This window comes from Branchiostoma lanceolatum, chromosome 14 (genome assembly GCF_035083965.1).
Source record: "Branchiostoma lanceolatum isolate klBraLanc5 chromosome 14, klBraLanc5.hap2, whole genome shotgun sequence".
NCBI lineage: Eukaryota > Metazoa > Chordata > Leptocardii > Amphioxiformes > Branchiostomatidae > Branchiostoma > Branchiostoma lanceolatum.
In genome coordinates, this window is record NC_089735.1 from 17,184,764 (window position 1) to 17,206,924 (window position 22,161).

General features: G+C 40.4%; 1 protein-coding gene across 10 annotated transcripts in view; it reads right to left on the bottom strand.

The window, feature by feature from the left end:
• Positions 1–900: 900 nt before the first annotated feature.
• Positions 901–22,161, bottom strand: part of LOC136448193 (sodium/hydrogen exchanger 9B2-like) — a 63,301-nt gene continuing 42,040 nt past the window's right edge. For 4 of the 10 annotated variants that reach the window (XM_066447398.1, XM_066447401.1, XM_066447396.1 and 1 more), the window contains 6 exons: positions 19,945–20,120; positions 19,154–19,260; positions 16,506–16,655; positions 14,196–14,304; positions 2,009–2,145; positions 901–1,491 (listed from right to left, as the gene is read on the bottom strand). In XM_066447398.1, coding sequence (XP_066303495.1) covers positions 1,165–1,491; positions 2,009–2,145; positions 14,196–14,304; positions 16,506–16,655; positions 19,154–19,260; positions 19,945–20,120 — 1,006 coding nt within the window. In that variant the 3' untranslated portion in view covers positions 901–1,164. Of the gene's footprint in view, positions 1,492–1,994; positions 2,146–14,195; positions 14,305–16,505; positions 16,656–19,153; positions 19,261–19,944; positions 20,121–22,161 lie in introns of all 10 variants that reach the window. The other 6 variants (XM_066447404.1, XM_066447400.1, XM_066447405.1 and 3 more) reach the window with 6 other exon arrangements.

Sequence of the window (22,161 nt, forward strand, 5' to 3'; positions counted from 1 at the left end):
CAATGTAGGCAGGGAGGATCTGAACTTTGACATTGAGTTTGCATTGATGTTCGTGGTAGAGAGAGTATCAAACACCTTAGCCCACTCTGCAAACACCGTAACTATTTAACAGATAGGATAGATGACGTATTGTGTTGGTATCAGATCGGATGAAGCTCATTTGAATATAGTATCGACCAGTAGAAAAGCTAGTTGGTGAGAGCAGCGTACTAGTAGCTTGATTAGAATATCAGCCTGCATTTGAATTCCTCTGACACGGCTCAGGATTCGAGGTCAGTGCAGTGGACACGTAGTGTTACCTCTCTGTTAGTAGATGGTGGTTATTACCTTCGTCAAGAAGGTATTTTAATGCGTGTGTAAGGGTGTTGGCCAACATAAATCGTAAAAGAAACTCCGGTCCGAGACCTGAAATATGGCGGATGTATAAACTTTCCTCATGGATTATGCAAATCAGATACAGATTTGCATAATAAGTATCTAATCATGTAAATCATCACTGAAGCTATCTACATACCAAAAATCATGACCATCTATCGAGCCCTTCCTGAGTTATTCCCTTTCAAAGTCAAGTAAAACCTGCTCTTGCAGTTCCAAAAAAGCCACTAGGGTGCCAAAACCTATACCACTTATTCTCTGTCCAAAGAGCTACCTACCACTAGGACCATAGCATGTCTAGAAAAGTAGATATCAAAACAGTAAGTTCCGCTGCAGTACCGTTACAAGCCGCCATAGGGGACCCAAAATCATTTCCAGGTCTCATTAAGACCTACCAACATAGCAAATATCGAGACAATCCATCCAAGCCTTCTTGAGTTATGCTGGTCATTTATATACAGTCACACACAAACGCTACCCAAAACATAATCTTCTTGGCAAGGATAAAAATGACAACACATTGACTTGTGCAAGTTCTCTGACTTGTATTTCTCGATTTCTTCTTGATCTTCGTCGGGTACTGGGCAACACTCCTCATGATCAGTTGGAGTATTTCTTAAGTACTTTGTATTTCTCTTAATTCATTCCAATTGCTGTTTTGCTGGTGATTTTTGCACCATTATCACAATTCCTTCGTCCTCCCAAGTTCATCTCTGTAAATGAAACTAAGGTAAAAGGCTGAATGCAACATCACCTCAAATCTACATTTATGTAAATTTGGACTCTTGGTTAGACTGATTCATTGTGGTCACATTTTCCCTGCACAGAAACCTGTTCCTGACCCTCAGCAGGATGAGCCTGTAGTTCTATATCGTCTTCCTGAGCACATTCCCCGATGTTGTTCATCTCGATGGCACTGTCTCTGTCCAAGTCCTCTCTCATACTCTTTCTGAGTAGATGACGCGCAGTCAGGCTGATCAGAGCTGAACCAAGGGGCGCTGTGATGAGGATGACCAGAACAGCAATAGTGAGCAGCTGAATCCCCAATTTCTCGTTGGTTGTGTCCTGAGGTGTAAGCTCTCGGGCAGTGTCCAGTGCAGTGGACCCAATAGCAGCCTGCAATAATGGAAGAATTGTAATCAAAGTTTTCACCTGTTTTCATAGCAATGCCTTCTACTACATGTGTTAAGCTAGATTCAGTGTGCTTCAAGAATTACCTACTCAAGACCATAACTTCTTTATAGTCATGTGACTCGTGTCTATCATTAACTTTAAGACACTAACTGTTTTCAACATTTATATCCAGTTGATTACTGTTACCTACTGTCCAATATTATTTGAGTTCAATCTTTTATTATTTTCAATGGCTTCATTATTGATGATAAAAATCAGGTAAAATCTTTCAAACTGATGGATAATATTAGATATGAAAAATTCTAATTACAAAATTCCTCCCTTTATTGGTCTGTTTTACAGAAAAGTACTGTTGATATGTGCCTATAACTTTAAAACTACTAATCATATGCAAGCTGAAGTTAAGATCTCTGTGATATGCATCCTGATGGCTGATAAAGCTTTCTAGGCGATATGAAAGAATGTTGAACCAACACACAGATTACCATATGTGTCCCACCTGTACTGTGGCCTTGGGTAACCAGGCAATGGCTACAAACAGTCTTTCCTTCCATGTGAAGCCAGCCCCGCTCACAGCCACACCAGACGCTACCATTCGCACCAACGAACCAATCACAATGGCAGCCACACCAAGACCTGGCAACAATGTACATGTATATATCTTTCATCAGCCTTTCTCTTAGCACTGTAACTATGTTTTCAGTGCTATTGTGCTCAACTTTCTATTGTCATTATTACACCTAAATAGAGTCCATTCCAAGTCATCCTGAGGGTTGCCATTGTCATAATTTAGAATTAATTCTATAAACTTATTGTAATTAGACCATATTGATTTGATTATATGCCAGACTTCATCTGGGGACCCCAAAATTGATGTCAGCATGCAAATAAAAAAACGTTTGGCCAAAAAAAGAAAAGTTGCCTTCATTATGAAATCTACTTGGTCAGGAAGGTACCCTGGGAGTCCAGACACCATATCAGGAAGGATGAAACACAGAGTATGGTATACCGAAATATAGGTTCTTCATTTTTGTTCTTTCAAAACTTCTTTTTGACTTGGGAATTGAGTTTGGCATTTTATGACACTAGTATCCGTTTTCAATAATATTTTTTGGTGCAATTTCTCATGTTGCAGCTGCTTTTTACGATTAACTGTATGACCAAAAACTTTTTTTGTGTTGGAAACAGACGAAAATTTATGTGCATGCGGATGCCGTCCATATAATCAAATCAACATGGCCTTATTTGTGTAGGAGATTTGATACTTTTGAAATATTTCTAATTGGATTTCAACTTAATAAATATTTCCGCGGTTTTCTAAAACTTAAGAAATATACAGATCTCTCTCTCTCTCTCTATCCAATTTAAAGTCTTTTGTTCCCCATCATATAGGGGTTGGACGTGCTTGCACATGGATGGGGAACTCCTCATCAAGTGCAAGTCTTTTTTGTAGCAAGATGTGGAATATGATATTTCCAATAGTTTCTGAATAATGGTAACAGCATTCTATCATCATTTACCATTTTCATTCATTTCTTACCATTATTTGTAACACCAGTATAAAGGGACCTCAGAGGGTTGGAAAGAAAGCAATTCACACATTCTTGTGAAGTATAGGGAAGAATGCTTTCCACAAAATTTTGAATGATGTGATATTACATGATCATGATTCACACCAATTATGGCAAATCAATATATTATCATGACACCTGTATAAAAAGTACCACAAACTTGTCTAACATGAAAATATTCAGCATTGAGCACATGCATGTGCTTGAGGGGTGGGTACCCTGCCATGTACCGGTGCAAAACTCCTATTTCTTGCTGGACCGGTAAAAAAAGACAGCACACCAGTTTTCAAACTAATTAGAAAATTCAGTTACTGTGCCAGACTACCAGCAGGCGGTAACATAATAATATGATGAGAAAATAACAATTTGAACAGAGCAGAATTAGCGTGCTGTGGTTACTCTCTTTCGAAGACGTTAGCTGTGAAGAATTTTTTTTATCGCTTAACGGATGCAACAGACGGCGTGGCGAATATAGATAGTTTCAGGTGACTGGCAACCTAGCAATTTTGTGCAGTAAGAATTCATGTCATTGAAGACTTGACGGTAGTCATCCGACACATGCATAATACACTTGCACTCACATAAATTTACACCCGATATAAAGAGCAAATGCTTAGAATTGCTGAAAGTAGTCACAATTTGGACATAATTTGTAGGACTCATAGAGACCTGTACTTGCATCTCGCTCTCCAATATAATGATAACAGTGAGCAGATTAAATTTGGACTGAGCATTTGGGTTTGGACTAGTGCTTCTAGACTCTCACATTTTGTACCTATGGGTCAGATATTTTGTGGAAAGGTTCTCTGTTACATGATGGATCATAATACCCCCCAGTGAGACTTTTCATGCTTCATTGAAAATAAAAAAATCTCGAAATTAATTTCGAGATTTTTTTTTATTTCAAAATTTTTCCAAAAAATCTCGAAATTTTCCCAAAAAATTTCGAGATTTTCTTGAAAAATATCGAGATTTTCCAAGATAATCTCGATATTTTTTATAGGTAAAACAAAAATCTCGATATTTATTTTCAAGGTAATACAAAAATCTCGAGATTTTCGAAAGCTGTTATAGAGAAAATCATTTGCGGTAAAGTTTTGACTAACAGGGGTTCTACACTTGGACTAGTAGAGTTCCAAATGAGCTATGCACTCAAACAACAATTGACTCATTAATTTACAGACTTGTCATGACTTTGTCTTCAATTAAACCAGCTCAGAGTTGTCTTCTGCTTATTAACATATGAATTAAGAGTTTTGGATAAGTAGCTGGTGAACTTGTCTTCAATTGAATCATCTCAGAATTGTCTTCACCTCATTAACATATGAATTCAGAGTTTTGAATAAGTAGCTGGTAAACTGCAAATTCTGGTTCAACCACTGACGATAGCAGCACGGATATTGTCTGAAGCGTACTGCCTGGATGTTTAACCTCATCGACGTAGCTATGGACTTCCTTACCTGTTAATATGTAAATACAAGGCCAGGAAAGGAAGTCGTTGCACAAACCTACTAAGTGTCATGAAAACAGACCTCAAAAACAAAGGAATGGGAAACCTAAAAACTGCAAAGAAACTCAGAGAGCTGTGGCAGCTGGCAGAAAAAAGACACAGTGGAAAGAAATGAAGAAAGAAGCCAGCCAGAGTTTGTCTCTACAAGTACCTGAGCTGCAGAATGCAGTGGATCATCATCATCATATTGGCAATTGCCTTGCTAACAGTACATGTGACGCTTCTATGTGATTAAGAAATGACTGATTGATGACAATAAAAACACAAATAAAAGTTGAAGATGCGAAAGAAATACGACCTATGCTTCACACCAACACATGGATTATCACAAGCACGGTAAGTTGTGTTGAGGAGTCACGCAAGCACAGCGAAGTGAGAATATAACGTCACACAGGTCAACCCACTGGGGGGAGAATTGCAACATCTAAAAGCAGCAACTGTAATGCCTCTGTTATTTACACTGACACAACCATCATAGCGCCTAACAGAAACTCTGTGTACACCGGCAAACAACAGTAACTGTTGTATAAGTGTAAGAAACGTAGACCGAAAAACTATCATCAAGACTTAACAGCAAAGGTAAGTCACATTTATTCACAATTCAGTAGCTGTCACAAACTCCTTATCGAATCAGGAAGGCACAACCGCACACCTCTGGAGCAAAGAATTTGCCAATTTTGTAACTTAGATAAGGTAGTCTGGTAGAAGATGAAGTCCACTTCATTGCAGTTTATATTGCAATGATAGAAATGATCTGTTTGATTATATTATGGGAACGTATCCACACTTTCAATCTAAGTCTAGTATTGAGGGATCCATTTTTCTTATGCATTTAGACCATACAATATTAAACAAATCCATCTCAACCGATATTTCTAACATCACAAAGACACGAGAAGAAGCCGAACTTATGAATTAGTGTAGTTTTAGAACCATTGTTTTAGATTAGTATTAGAAGTCCTGTCAGTGTCATTATATGTATTTTACCACATGTCTTGTATCTGAATGTCTGCACTAAGCCCGATAGGGCATGACTAGGGAATAAACGTTATCATTATCATAGTAGGTCAATGATCCAATTGAATATGAGATGAAAGAATAACGTGACAAATGAAACACCAACCAAATGCAGACCTACGCTTCATGCCACACGCTATAGTTTCAAAACGGCAATCTGACGTGTTCAGCACGCGGATTATCATCAGCGTTGTGTGGGTACCCGGCACAGTTTTCAACAATTGAAGTTCAATGACGTCTGAGGTTCATCATGCTGGGAGAAAACTGCAACATCTAAACGCTGCTGTAGCTAGGGCCCACGGGTTGCAACTTGGCGCTGGGTAAAAGATAGCGTCCAGACAAAAAGACCCTATGGTGCTTAAAAGGACACCATTTTTTGGCGCAAGGGCTTTTGGTTTTGATTTCTTTGCGTTTAGTGGAACATGAAATGCCTGGCCTCTCAGAGGTTGGGAGATTTCTGTTTTCAATTTGTACCTTACAAAAATCTCGCGATCATTCTAAAACAAATTGAAATCTTCAATGAGGACTTTAAAAATAACATTTACAAGTCCTAGATTTGTTTCTTCAGATTGATATGAAACAATCTTGAAAAAAAAAATCGAGATTTTTCGTAGCCAGGACAAAAAAATATCGAAATTTTTTAGCAAAACATGTTAAAAAGAGTTCAACAACAGTTTTAAATAAAATTGAGCTATGAACTTCGTTACGCATTGGTACGATTGTCACTTGCTTTACTAACAGTACCTGCGAAGTGCACGTTAATAACGCTAACACAACTTGTTCTTATATCTACTAACAGAAACTCGCAGGCATGGTACCATGGTACAACGGCAAACAGTAGTTTCTTTACAGATATGTAGGGTGGCTTGTAGCTTAAATTGACTACTTGTGACGTGTAAAAGTTTCTATGCTGCATGCCACTTTCTAGTAGTAATGAAAGCTCGGTGTGCAGAATAACTGTCCTCTTCGGCCCTTGAGTCGACGGAAGCACGTGGGTGGAGAAACCTTTCTTGGCTCATGTGTCTCACGCCCTTCCTATTAATTATCTTGTTTGTTTTCATGGAACAAGGGAGCCACCAAGCAAAACTGACCGACGCGGCCACACGTACACTCCAGGGGTGCGGGAAATCACACGTCCACGTTAATCGGTCTAATGTGTCTTTCATGAGGAGATACTTGGCCGTCACCCCAATGAAATCAGATTATGTAACAGATAAAGAAACGGGAAGGTAGGTAGACAATTCTTTACCAACTCAACAAAAACTAATACAATGAAAGACATTAAAGCACATTCATCTGTTTATCACCCGACTATAGATAGTTACTGGTAGTATTTTGCCTTCGACGGGAAATGATCATAGTTTGAGAACAGACAAGAATCAAGTTTCGCTAGCAAGGTAAGTCCATGTTTACTTTAACAGCTACCGGCTTCAAAATAGCATGAAGCAGTGCACAACACCGCGTCTGGCGAGATAATGAATGCAGGCGGTCCTCATTGGTGAAGTGGGGAACAGTGCGGTTGATTCAAACTGGTAGGTAGATTGCAGCCTCCCGTGAGGCTATTGGATTATCGGCAATATCGTATTATTGACGGCTTGCTTTCGATCAGTCTTTAGCATATCGACGTATGAAGTATCCCACATCACGTTTTGATCAATGTCATGGCCTGTAATCTACACAGTGACTTATAAAAGCAGTTTTCTGTATATTGCAACACCGTTTACCGTCAGAATGTAAACACAAACTAATTGCTAACAGGCCCTTGGACCAATCCCTACCCCGGCCGACGCACCACGCTGTGTTTCTACATCCCACCAGGGCTTCAGGGCATGTGAACCGGAACAGCATATCTGGTCAGTGTATCATATATCGCAGGCTGCCAGAGTTCCCCTCCAGGCTTGAAGGGGGGATATTTTACCCTCCAAGCAGAGGATGGGTTCCGGCAGGTTTTTGACGTGTTTTTAGGCGTTTTGTCAGGCTTTCTACTTTTTTTTCCCCTGTCTAGCCAACCCAGGTCAATGCCGGCAGGTTGGGTTGGCTGGACAAAAACGCCTAAAAACACGTCAAAAACCTACCGGAACCCATCTTCTGCTTGGACTGAAGGGATATTTGTCTTCCAGCTACAGTGAACAAAGAAAGTTATGCGATAGCGGAGACAAGTGCAAAAGTAATTCTTTATTTACACGAGTTTATATGGTTCTTTATATATCCACCGTTTCTAACGTCGCAATGTATCACTGGTGAAATGTTGTTTCCGATGTATCCATTTAGAGTAAGATGTCAGTTCTTTGGCAGGCTCAAAAAATACTTAACGATGTTTTGAAGTTAAAAAAAAACACCATTGGAGTTGTGCCTGCATTCCTTTTAAGTCTCAAAGTGTGATTTTTCTGTTTGAAATAAATGTGTAATCCAAAATTTGAGTTGACTACATAAAGGAAAGGTTAGAAAATAGAAAACCCTATAGGCTACAAACTAAAGCCGGAGCCGCGCCGAACCTCTGCTTGGACCGCCCAGGCATGTTCCCGTGGCGCTAAATCCTAAATGGGGGATGGGTTGCGGACTGGTGGCCACGACTCAGCCTTCCTTCACAGCAGATGATAAAACCGCGGCCACTCATCGGGGTGTGCCTACAAATTATACTACATAAACATCTCACCCGTGTCTAACATTGTGTACATGGGGCAAGAAATGTATGTGACACACAAGATACAAAAACAAAGTCTATGCAATTGAAACAACAACAAAAAAGTGCGGCAGAAATTATAAGATTATTTGGCTTGTGACGCCTGTGATTGGCTGAGAGGAATCATTGCGTTTATGTTTTTTACACTAGTCTAGGGAAACTGTAATTGACTGCAGGCGGCCAGTCCTCGACTTCCCGGATCGACATGGTTGAGCGATATCTCCCTGCTGAGAAACGAGCTACTATCAACAAATCCTATCAGGACAGGCGCTGTTGTATATACTCTTCAAGCAGAGGTTGATGGGGAAGATTGCGACCTTCTTATCACATGCCCCGTTTGCCGTCCGCATGTCCACGTGGCACAATCTTCCCCACCAACCTCTGCTTGTTGTAGAGTACTGGAAATAAGTTGGCCCGTAGCTCGGAGGACTAGCCATCTGCAGTCAATTACAGTTAGCTGATGTTTTGCCCCTGACGCTCAAAACTGTCGATGTTTATGTGGTCAGAAACCCTTTAAACGCTTTCCTGACAAATATAAGCCCCGTGCAGTGTTTGGTATACATAGACCGTCTATATGTAAGTACAGTATTTAAATGTACGGAAGGCTGTTTTTAGGCAAATGTGAAAATCATAAAATAACGCAATGATTCCTCTCAGCCAATCACAGGCATCACAAGCCAAATAATCTTGTAATTTCGGCCGCACTTTTTGCGTTTTTTTTTTTTAATTCATAGACATTGTTTTGTATCTTGGATGTCACATAAATTTGTTGCCCCATGAACACAATACTAGACACGGGTGAGGTGTTTATGTCGTATTGTAGGCATACCCCGATGACTGGCCGCGGTTTTATCGACTACTGAGATGTGTGAAGGGAGGCTGAGACGATAAAATCGTGGCCACTCCGCAAACCATCCCTAATTTAGGATTTAGCGCCACGGGAACATGCCTGGGAGGTCCAAGCAGAGGTTCGGCGCAGCTCCGGCTTTGCTTGTTTTTCAGGTATTTTCCGGTGTTTTTGTCGGGTTTTCTGTTTTCTCACCTTTCCTGTATGTAGTCAACTTAAATGTTCGGATTACAAATTTATTTCAAGCAGAAAAATCACACTTTGAGACCACCCCAAAGGGTGTTTTTTCTAAACTTCAAAACATCCGAGGTTAAGTATTTTTTGAGCCTGCGATAGAACTAACATCTTACTCTAAATGGATACATCGGAAACATTGTTAAGTCAAGACATTGGCCTGACATCCTCTTACATTTTTCGGTACATTTGATAAGACAGTCATCATGAACCAAACTTTGGCAATTTTCAAAATATTTCTGGCCTGTTTCCACGGCAAGAAGAGATGTTGAGCAGAAAGATGATGGTCTATTACTATCACCATGCAAAAATGATGATTGAAATCAACATTTCACCAGAGATACAATGCGACGTTAGAAACGGTGGCAAAACTACAAGAATGGCTGGATATATAAAGAACCGTATAAGCTCGTGTAAATTAAGAATTACTTTTGTTCCATGTTCATCCCAGTAATAACGTCAGTATACAATGTATGTGTAATGGTTCATTTGGTACTGACAAAAGATAACGGGCTATTTCGGCAAGGTCACTTAGAAAAAGAAAACAGTTGCACTTGTCTCCGCTATCGCATAACTTTCTTTGTTCACTGTAGCTGGATGACAAATATCCCTACAGACCAAGCAGAAGATGGGTTCCGGTAGGTTTTTGATGTGTTTTAGGCGTTTGTCGGGCTTTCTACTTGGTCAATTTTTTTTGTCTACCCAACCTGCCGGCATTGACCTGGGTTGGCTAGACAAAAAAAAAGTAGAAAGCCTGACAAAAACGCCTAAAAACACGTCAAAAACCTGCCGGAAACCATCCTCTGCTTGGAGAGTAAAATATCCCCCCTTCAAGCCTGGAGGGGAACTCTGGCAGCCTGCGATATATGATACACTGACCAGATATGCTGTTCCGGTTCACATGCCCTGAAGCCCTGGTGGGATGTAGAAACACAGCGTGGTGCGTCGGCCGGGGTAGGGATTGGTCCAAGGGCCTGTTAGCAATTAGTTTGTGTTTACATTCTGACGGTAAACGGTGTTGCAAAAAACTTGCAATATACAGAAAACTGCTTTAATAAGTCACTGTGTAGATTACAGGCCATGACATTGATCAAAACGTGATGTGGGATACTTCATACGTCGATATGCTAAAGACTGATCGAAAGCAAGCCGTCAATAATACGATATTGCCGATAATCCAATAGCCTCACGGGAGGCTGCAATCTACCTACCAGTTTGAATCAACCGCACTGTTCCCCACTTCACCAATGAGGACCGCCTGCATTCATTATCTCGCCAGACGCGGTGTTGTGCACTGCTTCATGCTATTTTGAAGCCGGTAGCTGTTAAAGTAAACATGAACTTACCTAGCTAGCGAAACTTGATTCTTGTCTGTTCCCAAACTATGATCATTTCCCGTCGAAGGCAAAATACTACCAGTAACTATCTATAGTCGGGTGATAAACAGATGAATGTGCTTTAATGTCTTTCATTGTATTAGTTTTTGTTGAGTTGATAAAGAATTGTCTACCTACCTTCCCGTTTCTTTATCTGTTACATAATCTGATTTCATTGGGGTGACGGCCAAGTATCTCCTCATGAAAGACACATTAGACCGATTAACGTGGACGTGTGATTTCCCGCACCCCTGGAGTGTACGTGTGGCCGCGTCGGTCAGTTTTGCTTGGTGGCTCCCTTGTTCCATGAAAACAAACAAGATAGTTAATAGGAAGGGCGTGAGACACATGAGCCAAGAAAGGTTTCTCCACCCACGTGCTTCCGTCGACTCAAGGGCCGAAGAGGACAGTTATTCTGCACACCGAGCTTTCATTACTACTAGAAAGTGGCATGCAGCATAGAAACTTTTACACGTCACAAGTAGTCAATTTAAGCTACAAGCCACCCTACATATCTGTAAAGAAACTACTGTTTGCCGTTGTACCATGGTACCATGCCTGCGAGTTTCTGTTAGTAGATATAAGAACAAGTTGTGTTAGCGTTATTAACGTGCACATCGCAGGTACTGTTAGTAAAGCAAGTGACAATCGTACCAATGCGTAACGAAGTTCATAGCTCAATTTTATTTAAAACTGTTGTTGAACTCTTTTTAACATGTTTTGCTAAAAAATTTCGATATTTTTTGTCCTGGCTACGAAAAATCTCGATTTTTTTTTTCAAGATTGTTTCATATCAATCTGAAGAAACAAATCTAGGACTTGTAAATGTTATTTTTAAAGTCCTCATTGAAGATTTCAATTTGTTTTAGAATGATCGCGAGATTTTTGTAAGGTACAAATTGAAAACAAAAATCTCCCAACCTCTGAGAGGCCAGGCATTTCATGTTCCACTAAACGCAAAGAAATCAAAACCAAAAGCCCTTGCGCCAAAAAATGGTGTCCTTTTAAGCACCATAGGGTCTTTTTGTCTGGACGCTATCTTTTACCCAGCGCCAAGTTGCAACCCGTGGGCCCTAGCTACAGCAGCGTTTAGATGTTGCAGCTTTTCCCCAGCATGATGAACCTCAGACGTCATTGAACTTCAATTGTTGAAAACTGTGCCGGGTACCCACACAACGCTGATGATAATCCGCGTGCTGAACACGTCAGATTGCCGTTTTGAAACTATAGCGTGTGGCATGAAGCGTAGGTCTGCATTTGGTTGGTGTTTCATTTGTCACGTTATTCTTTCATCTCATATTCAATTGGATCATTGACCTACTATGATAATGATAACGTTTATTCCCTAGTCATGCCCTATCGGGCTTAGTGCAGACATTCAGATACAAGACATGTGGTAAAGTACATATAATGACACTGACAGGACTTCTAATACTAATCTAAAACAATGGTTCTAAAACTACACTAATTCATAGGTTCGGCTTCTTCTCGTGTCTTTGTGATGTTAGAAATATCGGTTGAGATGGATTTGTTTAATATTGTATGGTCCAAATGCATAAGAAAAATGGATCTCTCAATACTAGACTTAGATTGAAAGTGTGGATACGTTCCCATGATATAATCAAACAGATCATTTCTATCATTGCAATATAAACTGCAATGAAGTGGACTTCATCTTCTACCAGACTACCTTATCTAAGTTACAAAATTGGCAAATTCTTTGCTCCAGAGGTGTGCGGTTGTGCCTTCCTGATTCGATAAGGAGTTTGTGACAGCTACTGAATTGTGAATAAATGTGACTTACCTTTGCTGTTAAGTCTTGATGATAGTTTTTCGGTCTACGTTTCTTACACTTATACAACAGTTACTGTTGTTTGCCGGTGTACACAGAGTTTCTGTTAGTCGCTATGGTGGTTGTGTCAGTGTAAATAACAGAGGCATTACAGTTGCTGCTTTTAGATGTTGCAATTTCCCCCCCCCAGTGGGTTGACCTGTGTGACGTTATATTCTCACTTCGCTGTGCTTGCGTGACTCCTCAACACAACTTACCGTGCTTGTGATAATCCATGTGTTGGTGTGAAGCATATGTCGTATTTCTTTCGCATCTTCAACTTTTATTTGTGTCTATATTGTCATCAATCAGTCATTTCTTAATCACATAGAAGCGTCACATGTACTGTTAGCAAGGCAATTGCCAATATGATGATGATGATCCACTGCATTCTGCAGCTCAGGTACTTGTAGAGACAAACTCTGGCTGGCTTCTTTCTTCATTTCTTTCCACTGTGTCTTTTTTTCTGCCAGCTGCCACAGCTCTCTGAGTTTCTTTGCAGTTTTTAGGTTTCCCATTCCTTTGTCTTTGAGGTCTGTTTTCATGACACTTAGTAGGTTTGTGCAACGACTTCCTTTCCTGGCCTTGTATTTACATATTAACAGGTAAGGAAGTCCATAGCTACGTCGATGAGGTTAAACATCCAGGCAGTACGCTTCAGACAATATCCGCGCTGCTATCGTCAGTGGTTGAACCAGAATTTGCAGTTTACCAGCTACTTATTCAAAACTCTGAATTCATATGTTAATGAGGTGAAGACAATTCTGAGATGATTCAATTGAAGACAAGTTCACCAGCTACTTATCCAAAACTCTTAATTCATATGTTAATAAGCTGAAGACAACTCTGAGCTGGTTTAATTGAAGACAAAGTCATGACAAGTCTGTAAATTAATAAGTCAATTGTTGTTTGAGTGCATAGCTCATTTGGAACTCTACTAGTCGAAGTGTAGAACCCCTGTTAGTCAAAACTTTGCCGCAAATGATTTTTTCTATAACAGCTTTCGAAAATCTCGAGATTTTTGTATTACCTTGAAAATAAATATCGAGATTTTTGTTTTACCTATAAAAAATATCGAGATTATCTTGGAAAATCTCGATATTTTTCAAGAAAATCTCGAAATTTTTTGGGAAAATTTCGAGATTTTTTGGAAAAATTTTGAAATAAAAAAAAATCTCGAAATTAATTTCGAGATTTTTTTATTTTCAATGAAGCATGAAAAGTCTCACTGGGGGGTATTATGATCCATCATGTAACAGAGAACCTTTCCACAAAATATCTGACCCATAGGTACAAAATGTGAGAGTCTAGAAGCACTAGTCCAAACCCAAATGCTCAGTCCAAATTTAATCTGCTCACTGTTCGATGTAGTACTCAGCAGCCGCACTACTATGATCAGGTCCAAATCCGAACCTGATCCTCTGGACCTGGACCAGACCTGAATTTTCTGTAGCAGTGCCCATCCCTAGTATGCATGTCATAATATTCGTAGTCGTAGGTCCCATTGCAAGAATAGATTTTTTCCACAGTGACTGTTACCACATGTTTTAGATTTGGAGTCCCAGGAAATGTCCTTTACAAAATGAAGTTTGTACTTAGCCTATGCATGGTCATCACCTATGGTCTGTGGTTGGATCTTCAATACATCCACCTCTGCACCTATCAGCCCGAACAGAAAGGGTTGAGCCACCCCCCACAGGTCCGACATCATGGCTTCTACAGCCTCCTAAACACACATGCAACAGTTAATAGAAACCTTAAGGGGCAGCAGGCCTGTCTTATCAACTTCACTGTCCAACCACTACAATATGCAAAGCTTTGTGGTCTTCTTTTATGATTCATCATCATCATCATCTTGTTGTGAGAGTGTCACGGATGGACATCACCCTCCTCCTCCAGTCCTCCCTGTCCTCCATTGCTCTTGGTAGTTCTTCACAATTCATCAACATACAAAAAATGTAGCAAGAACATATTCAAAGCCACAGACAACCCCAGAAGCAGGTGTTATTTTGTAAAGACCACATCTTGCCTACAAAATCAACCAAATTTGTAAGAATTATTCACAGATGAACAAATAAATGAACCATTTATATTCCAGGAATTGAGTAAGTGCCCCTTCATGCTGATCCATGGGGTGTGATGAATGATGGGAAAGACTATGCCAACAAACTGGGAAACCTGTCACAAATATATGTACCCTGTTTTATACATGTATCGGCTGCTTGCCAAACAAGATTGGCAATGAAAAAAGAAATTGCCATGGCGACGGTGTCAATTTTCACCTGTCAATTTTCCAATAGGTGATATATAATTTCATTCCAGGGGTACTTTTATTAAAGTTTGAAAATATGCCAGGCATTTTATTTACAATGTATATCAATCAATTCTATTTTTAAACAAAAACACATTTATAAGCACTTAGTCTATACTAGTAATATTGTAAAAGGCTATGTAATACTATGTACTTAATTTCAAGGAATCGGTGAATTGTACTTAGGCCAACCCGAAATTGTCAACAAAGAAGGCATATCCTTTCCCTTTGGCCTGCCCTGAAAATTTTCTAGAGCCAAAAAAGCTAAACTGAAGTCAGTCGGGAATTGACAGAGGTGTTCGAAATAGAACAGGGGACTTGACTTCGGGATCGGTCTATTATCATAATGATATTTATCATAGTCTTTTCTTTTTAATAATACAAACTAGATCCTCATTTGCATAATTGGTATCTATTGTGGAGGTATGTCCAGTATCAGGGTGAAGTGGCAGAAGTTGGGGTGGCAGAAGTTACAATGATTACCGAGAAGTTTTGAGGCTACCGGGTGTCAGATGTGACGTCATATCATACCAGTGGCAAGGGTAGGGTAGGGTAGGGTGGCAGGTGGAAGTTAGGTGACATCATCCTAACTTCTGCTTGGGTAGGGTGGAAGGTGGCAGAAGTTGGCTTAACTTAGGAGACGTCATCCTAACTTCTGGCTAGTGAGTACAAAATAATGTAGTTTTGAGGCTACCGGGAGTCAGATGTAACGTCATATTATATTTTGTACTTAGTTTTGTAGGATAGATTAGCCTTGTAGAATAGATTGTTGATTTCATGCCATACATTGTACCATGTACGATTGTTGAGCAATAAAGTTCACTTCACTTATTATATTATTTTATAATTATACCAGTCATGAGTGGCATGGGTAGGGTAGGGTGGAAGGTGGAAGTTCAGAATGCATTTTGCACACTGATACAGTTGTCAACAAAGGAGGCATAATACTTTTCCTTTGGCCTGCTCTGAAAAGGTTCTAGAGCCAAAAAAAATCCTCTGGCATGTTATCTGTCTATTTGGCCAATTTCTACTGTTTCCAGCCACTAAATGTAAAGCCTGGTAGAGGCTAGGAGGCAGCCATGAGTGTACATGTAGTTGTAGAAGTAACACTAAGAAGGTACATGCAGCCAGTAGTTTAATTGTAGTGATACAAGGCTACATTGTATAACACTTGTGTCACTTTTTGAATACAGGAATGTTTATGGTCTCTATTTTGAACATTTAGGCATCTTGGTTTTTTTCCCATATTGTTTCTTTTTGCACTCTTGACTTAGATTTGGAGTATGCAAAAATATCATCCATAAAATTGACCTACTGTGGCCAGATAAGCTGTTCAATGTATTTAAGGACAGGTTCAGTTTATTTTGCATCATGCATGCAAATTGGGTTCTGATGTGCATTATTCATAAAATTCATATCAAATATTCTCAACCCAGGTAACAATGACACATACATTGTATGTAATTGCTAAATTGTAATTGTCATTGTCACCTAACAACCACTAAGTGTCATTATAGCAATCTATCAATACCTTCAAATTCTTGAGTTATACTAAATCACTAAACATACCTATGAAACATAACCTTGAGAAAGGAAACACCAAGAAATAATTTCACCTTGTCCATCTTCCACCTGAAGCCTGCCACAAAAGCCATGACCAGACAACCCAGGGCCCCGGAACCTGCATACCCAGCTGTCCTGCTTCCAAAGGTCATCAATAGGCCTGTTCCCAACACCATCCACACCCGCACTCTGGGGACTCCTTTCTGTAACATTAGTCAAAACTAGTCAGTCAACTGGCCTGCTCCTAACACCATCCACACCCGGACTCTGGGGACTCCTTTCTGTAACATCAGTCAAAACTAGTCAGTCAACAGGCCTGTTCCTAACACCATCCACACCCGGACTCTGGGGACTCCTTTCTGTAACATTAGTCAAAACTAGTCAGTCAACTGGCCTGTTCCTAACACCATCCACACCCGCACTCTGGGGACTCCTTTCTGTGTAAAATTAGTCAAAACTAGTCAGTCAACTGGCCTGTTCCTAACACCATCCACACCCGCACTCTGGGGACTCCTTTCTGTGTAACATTAGTCAAAACTAGTCAGTCAACAGGCCTGTTCCTAACACCATCCACACCCGGACTCTGGGGACTCCTTTCTGTAACATTAGTCAAAACTAGTCAGTCAACTGGCCTGTTCCTAACACCATCCACACCCGCACTCTGGGGACTCCTTTCTGTAACATTAGTCAAAACTAGTCAGTCAACTGGCCTGTTCCTAACACCATCCACACCCGCACTCTGGGGACTCCTTTCTGTGTAACATTAGTCAAAACTAGTCAGTCAACAGGCCTGTTCCTAACACCATCCACACCCGCACTCTGGGGACTCCTTTCTCAAGTTTCTGTAACACTTGTCAAAACATACGAAGGACCAATGGTACAATCGGTGTGCGAGTAGCGAACAGGCTATTCGCGTGACAACAGGCAGCGCGACAACAGGGTTTGCGGAATCGATGGGGTGGTCTACTGGGGTGGGCTAGTGGGGTGGGCTACCTCAGCATTCTACCCTTTCTGGGCCTCAAGGCTATGCATGGGGGTTTGGCCTCTTATGGAATTTCCTTGAAGAGAAACTGGGTCAAGCTGTGGGTGGGCTAGAGGGAGGGCAACAGCTGATCATATGGCAGGTGGGGGGGGGGGGTAGGTGGCAGCAATGAACTCCACCAAGACTGGTAGAAAAGCCATTTATCATAAAGAAACTTTTAAGTAGTACTCAGTATACAATAGGATATAATTATAAGGGAAGAGGTATAAGGGGAAATAAACTGGAAGTTGGATAGGGCAGCTAGGGAATGAGAGAGCCTTTGTTTGACAAAATTCAAAACCTATGTCTCACATTTAGGTCTAGAATGTATCTGAATGCATGTGCTTGTGTACAATGTACAATATATTTGTGGTTATGTGTGTCAGTGTGCATGAGCGAGGGTTGGAATATTGTATAGTGTTGCTTTTGTTGCTCATTTCTTTCGTAGGCCAGCTATAGGGAAAATATTTGCCAGGGGAGTTTGGCCATCCAGTGGAGAAGATTCAGAATTAACAGTATAATCTACTATGATTGTCACCCCTCACATAATCTTTTACATTTGAACTTTAGATGCATTAGTACCTAATACTCTAATTAGAACTATTCCTTTCCTAGCAGATAGCGCATAGAAGAGACCCAATCAAAGGCACTTTCCAGCTGCATTAGCGTACGACCCCACGGCTCAAAAAAATGCATGTCCAACTGAGCGCGCAGCTGCTGAACTTAACCTACTAATTTCGTCAGTTACAAACAAGCTTTCATCAGTTTGACGCTTGAAATCAGTTGGGCTGGCTAAAAGGGAATTTCCCACCAATATAAACACAGTCACGTTCATACTGTCATTTATTTTTGGGGTATGGATTCTTTTATGGTACTCACTCGGAGTAATACATGAATGAGACCTTATATAATCTTTTTCAGGTCTTACACAAAAACTATAAGAAAGTGGGCTGCCCAAATATATAAGTAGTAGACAATTTTGAGCAGCAGTCCGCTTCTTCTGACGGTTGTCTGCCAGGTTGACCAGCAACCGGCATGCTATGCGCTGCCGTAAAAACTTAGAAATCATTTTGTTGTCTTTATCAGATATTTCAGGAAGAAATAACTGTCGGGAGAGTTTTTTCTGATCACAACATCCTTACCCAATGTTGTGAACATGATCGCTGTTGACAATTTTCCTCACGGCTGGTGCTAACCCAGCAGGGTAACCATGAAGTTCAACATGCTTTATATATATAGACGATGACACATGAAAAGTTACAGCTAGAATACTGCAACAAATACATGTAACTACAATATCACTTAATAACAAACAACTTAAATGTCTTTCTAAACAATCATTTCTGGTAGGAACTGCCTTCAAGACATGTACTTGTCAGACATTTCAACTGTGGCGTCGGCGCGGAGAAGGGTGCATACTTAATTCGTTTTTTCATGTTACGTTTCAGGGCCGCAAACTTTCCCCAAACTTTGCCCACATCGGGGGTGCGTACTTTAATTGTGACTTCATTACTTTGTATCAATCTGTAACCTCATGGAACTAGAAGAACAACGATTGTCAGCTGACAAAGATGTCTTTAGACTTTACTGCGTCGTTAACTGGATATAAACGAGCAACAGGATACAACAGAGCAAAACATACAGTATTACAGACTGAGTGTACTTCGTGTAATTCCTGACCTGATCTGTACTTGGGAAGTACCACAGAAAGATGCCTGCCAGTGTGCCTCCTGCAACTCCCATCAGGAGCTCTAGGGGGCCTCGAAAGATTGTGAAGACAAGATTACCTGAAGAAGAAGAAATTAAAATTTCACTCACTTTACAAGCTTCTGTGAGGAATACTTGTTCTTCATGATTGTGTCAGATAACTCATAATTTGCTCCCATTCTGGGTTACTGATGTACAGTTTGTACATTATTTCATATTTTGATTTCAATCATGTAAATGAAGTACTTAATTTGTATCATCATCCCAACCAAATAAATTGATAATGATTCACCAATTAACTTTTTCACTCTTTTACATACAGTCAACTTGGCACTTGGCAGAGCTAGCAGACGAAGTAATCTTACGGGCAGAAATGATCCATTTGAATGGTATATACGAGAAGTCATAGTTCAGTCACGAGATACCAAATCTGGCTGTGAATTGTGTTCCGGTAATGCCGACAAGTCAGACCACCCCATGGATGTCAATTGAGAATCCCAAAAATTGTTTCAAGATGATATTTGACATGTCAAAAATAACCGTCAATTTCGCACGGTTCAAACACATAGCCTACATGTACATGTACCTAACTACTACATGTAGTAGTCCCTTAATTGACCTGCCGTGGTCATAGAGGGATAAGGTAGATAGACACATCATAAGATAACAATTCACCAACAGCCCCATCTTGACACATTGTGTCAAATGTGCTCGACTAGACTAGTCATCATGTAAATAGTTACGTTTAGAATTGGTCATTTTACCAGTGGTGAATGTGATGCCGAGACAGACTGCGAATCCTGTGATCGCTATGACGTCATCTACGCTGCCCGAGGCGATGACTAGTGTGGGGATACCCTGGTCCACCCCTAACCCCACCTCCTGTAGCCATAACATGGAGGGGACTACCACTGCAGGGGACACCGCAGCCAGCACAAACCTGCAGGCAACAACAGATGGGTGGGAGAGGAAATAAATAAACGCATCAGTGAATGAACAATTTGTTTTGTTTGTTTCATGTATCCTATTACATGTACCTGTGGTGTTAGTTTGATGTACTTTTACCATTATTAATATACAGGGTTTGAAATACATTTTTGGGTCAACTTGCACCGGTGCAGATGAAAAAAAAAAGAAGCTACTTGCACAACCAAAGGTAGCAAACTACATGTATTAACCATTGATCTCCTTTTCTGATGTTTCAGACTGACTATCATGGACTTATGTCATACTCTAATCTACAAGTATATATAAACACGTATGTAGTCAGTGCACAAAAATCTCCTAAAACATTCATTTTTCAAGTACCCCGTAGGGGCCATTTCTGCTTGATCGGGTTCAGGTCCATACCTTATCCTGTCAGTTAAGCTATGGTCACATTAAACTCACGTCGCACCTGCGATGGGGGGTTCTTCCGTACGTCATGACAGTGACAGTGACGTATGACAGTGCCGTACGTCGTACGTTTTGGAAAAACCGGGTACAATAGTTGTGGTCTCATAATTATGTATATATAGTAGGTACATCATACTATGTTTTTTTTGCAGGTAAATCGCAGGCAATTTGCACGTAAATTAGTCATCGCCAAGCGTTGTGCGAAAAAATTACCGCTAAAAAGGATTTTGAACGTGTTCAAATTTCAGACATCGTCGTACGATTTTGATGGCCCCCAATTCAGGCTTTACCACGGCCTTTTTTTCTACTGATGAGGTGACAAATTCATAAATTTCGACCAGGTTCTGATGGTTTCAGTGTTCCCTGATTCTGCCGATGTTGATGCCAAGTGTAGCCATTAGATCTCAAAAGCAACCAAAAAACAGCGGGCCCGTAGAAGAGCCCTCTTCCAAGGTTAGATCTTTCACGGGTCAGATCCAGTACCACGCGCATACAATTTTTCGATGGCTATATACACGTGGGTTCATAATTAGATCAGACCTCAGTCCTATCCTAATTCCTATCTTTATTTTCAGTCTGCCGAGAGAACAGTTTGCGAATGGCCCGAGAAAGAAAATGGCAGATCAGTTGTATTGTCCTCCAGAATGAATGCACCAAAACAAAACAAAAAACAGACTAGTAAATGGTAAGGAATCCTGTAAATAAAATTCATATTGGAAATATTACTTCTATTGCATGCAAATTGTTCATACAAATAGTCATCACGTGCTTGTTCATATTTTTTTCACCAATAGTCTTGATTATTACTACATTTGTATATACAGTCTGTTTATTAGAATGGAGCCTGACTTAATTGAAGTGCACAAAGTGACCTATGACCTTTGAAACTGGAAACTCATGTGTACTTCTCCTTGATTCATACCTTTGTAAGGGTCATGCTGTTATTTTATCTTTTTTTTTTACAGTGAATAACCCCAGAGCCTAGTATTTATCAAATAGATCCACATTTGGTTGTTTAAATAAGAACAAAGGTGGCAAGGCGTCTCATCAAGAAAAGGCACATGTGAAAAATCCTACAACACTGGAAACATTTTAAACATCGCCCGACGCTCTGCGATAGCTGATTTTACCTACGATTTACCTGCGATTTACCTGCGATCATCGTGTGATGTACGGGAAATGCTATCGTAGGTGCATCATATGTCTAATGTGACCAGGGCTTAACTGAGTGATAACACTATGATCATATAATATCATAATGTTTGGGGTGTTAAGGTGGGGGACAGGCATGTGGCAGCAAAATTTCAACAAAAATATTTAGACATAATAACAATCTGATTTGTTAGATATATAGCTCTATTATCGTTATCTGGCATCATTTTCCCACATAGGCCACCATTTTACCGCAAACTCCAAGTTGCAGTTTACAAGTGGCCAATCAGGGGCCCCCATTTTGGCTATTCCCTCCCCTCCCTCTGGAAAGCTGGCTTCTCTGGCCTGGCTGTGAACACTGCTCTGACTGTCACATAGTGTGTTTGCAGAGGTCATTGGCCCGTATGTCAATGTTAGTGCTTGCCAATGGGTGA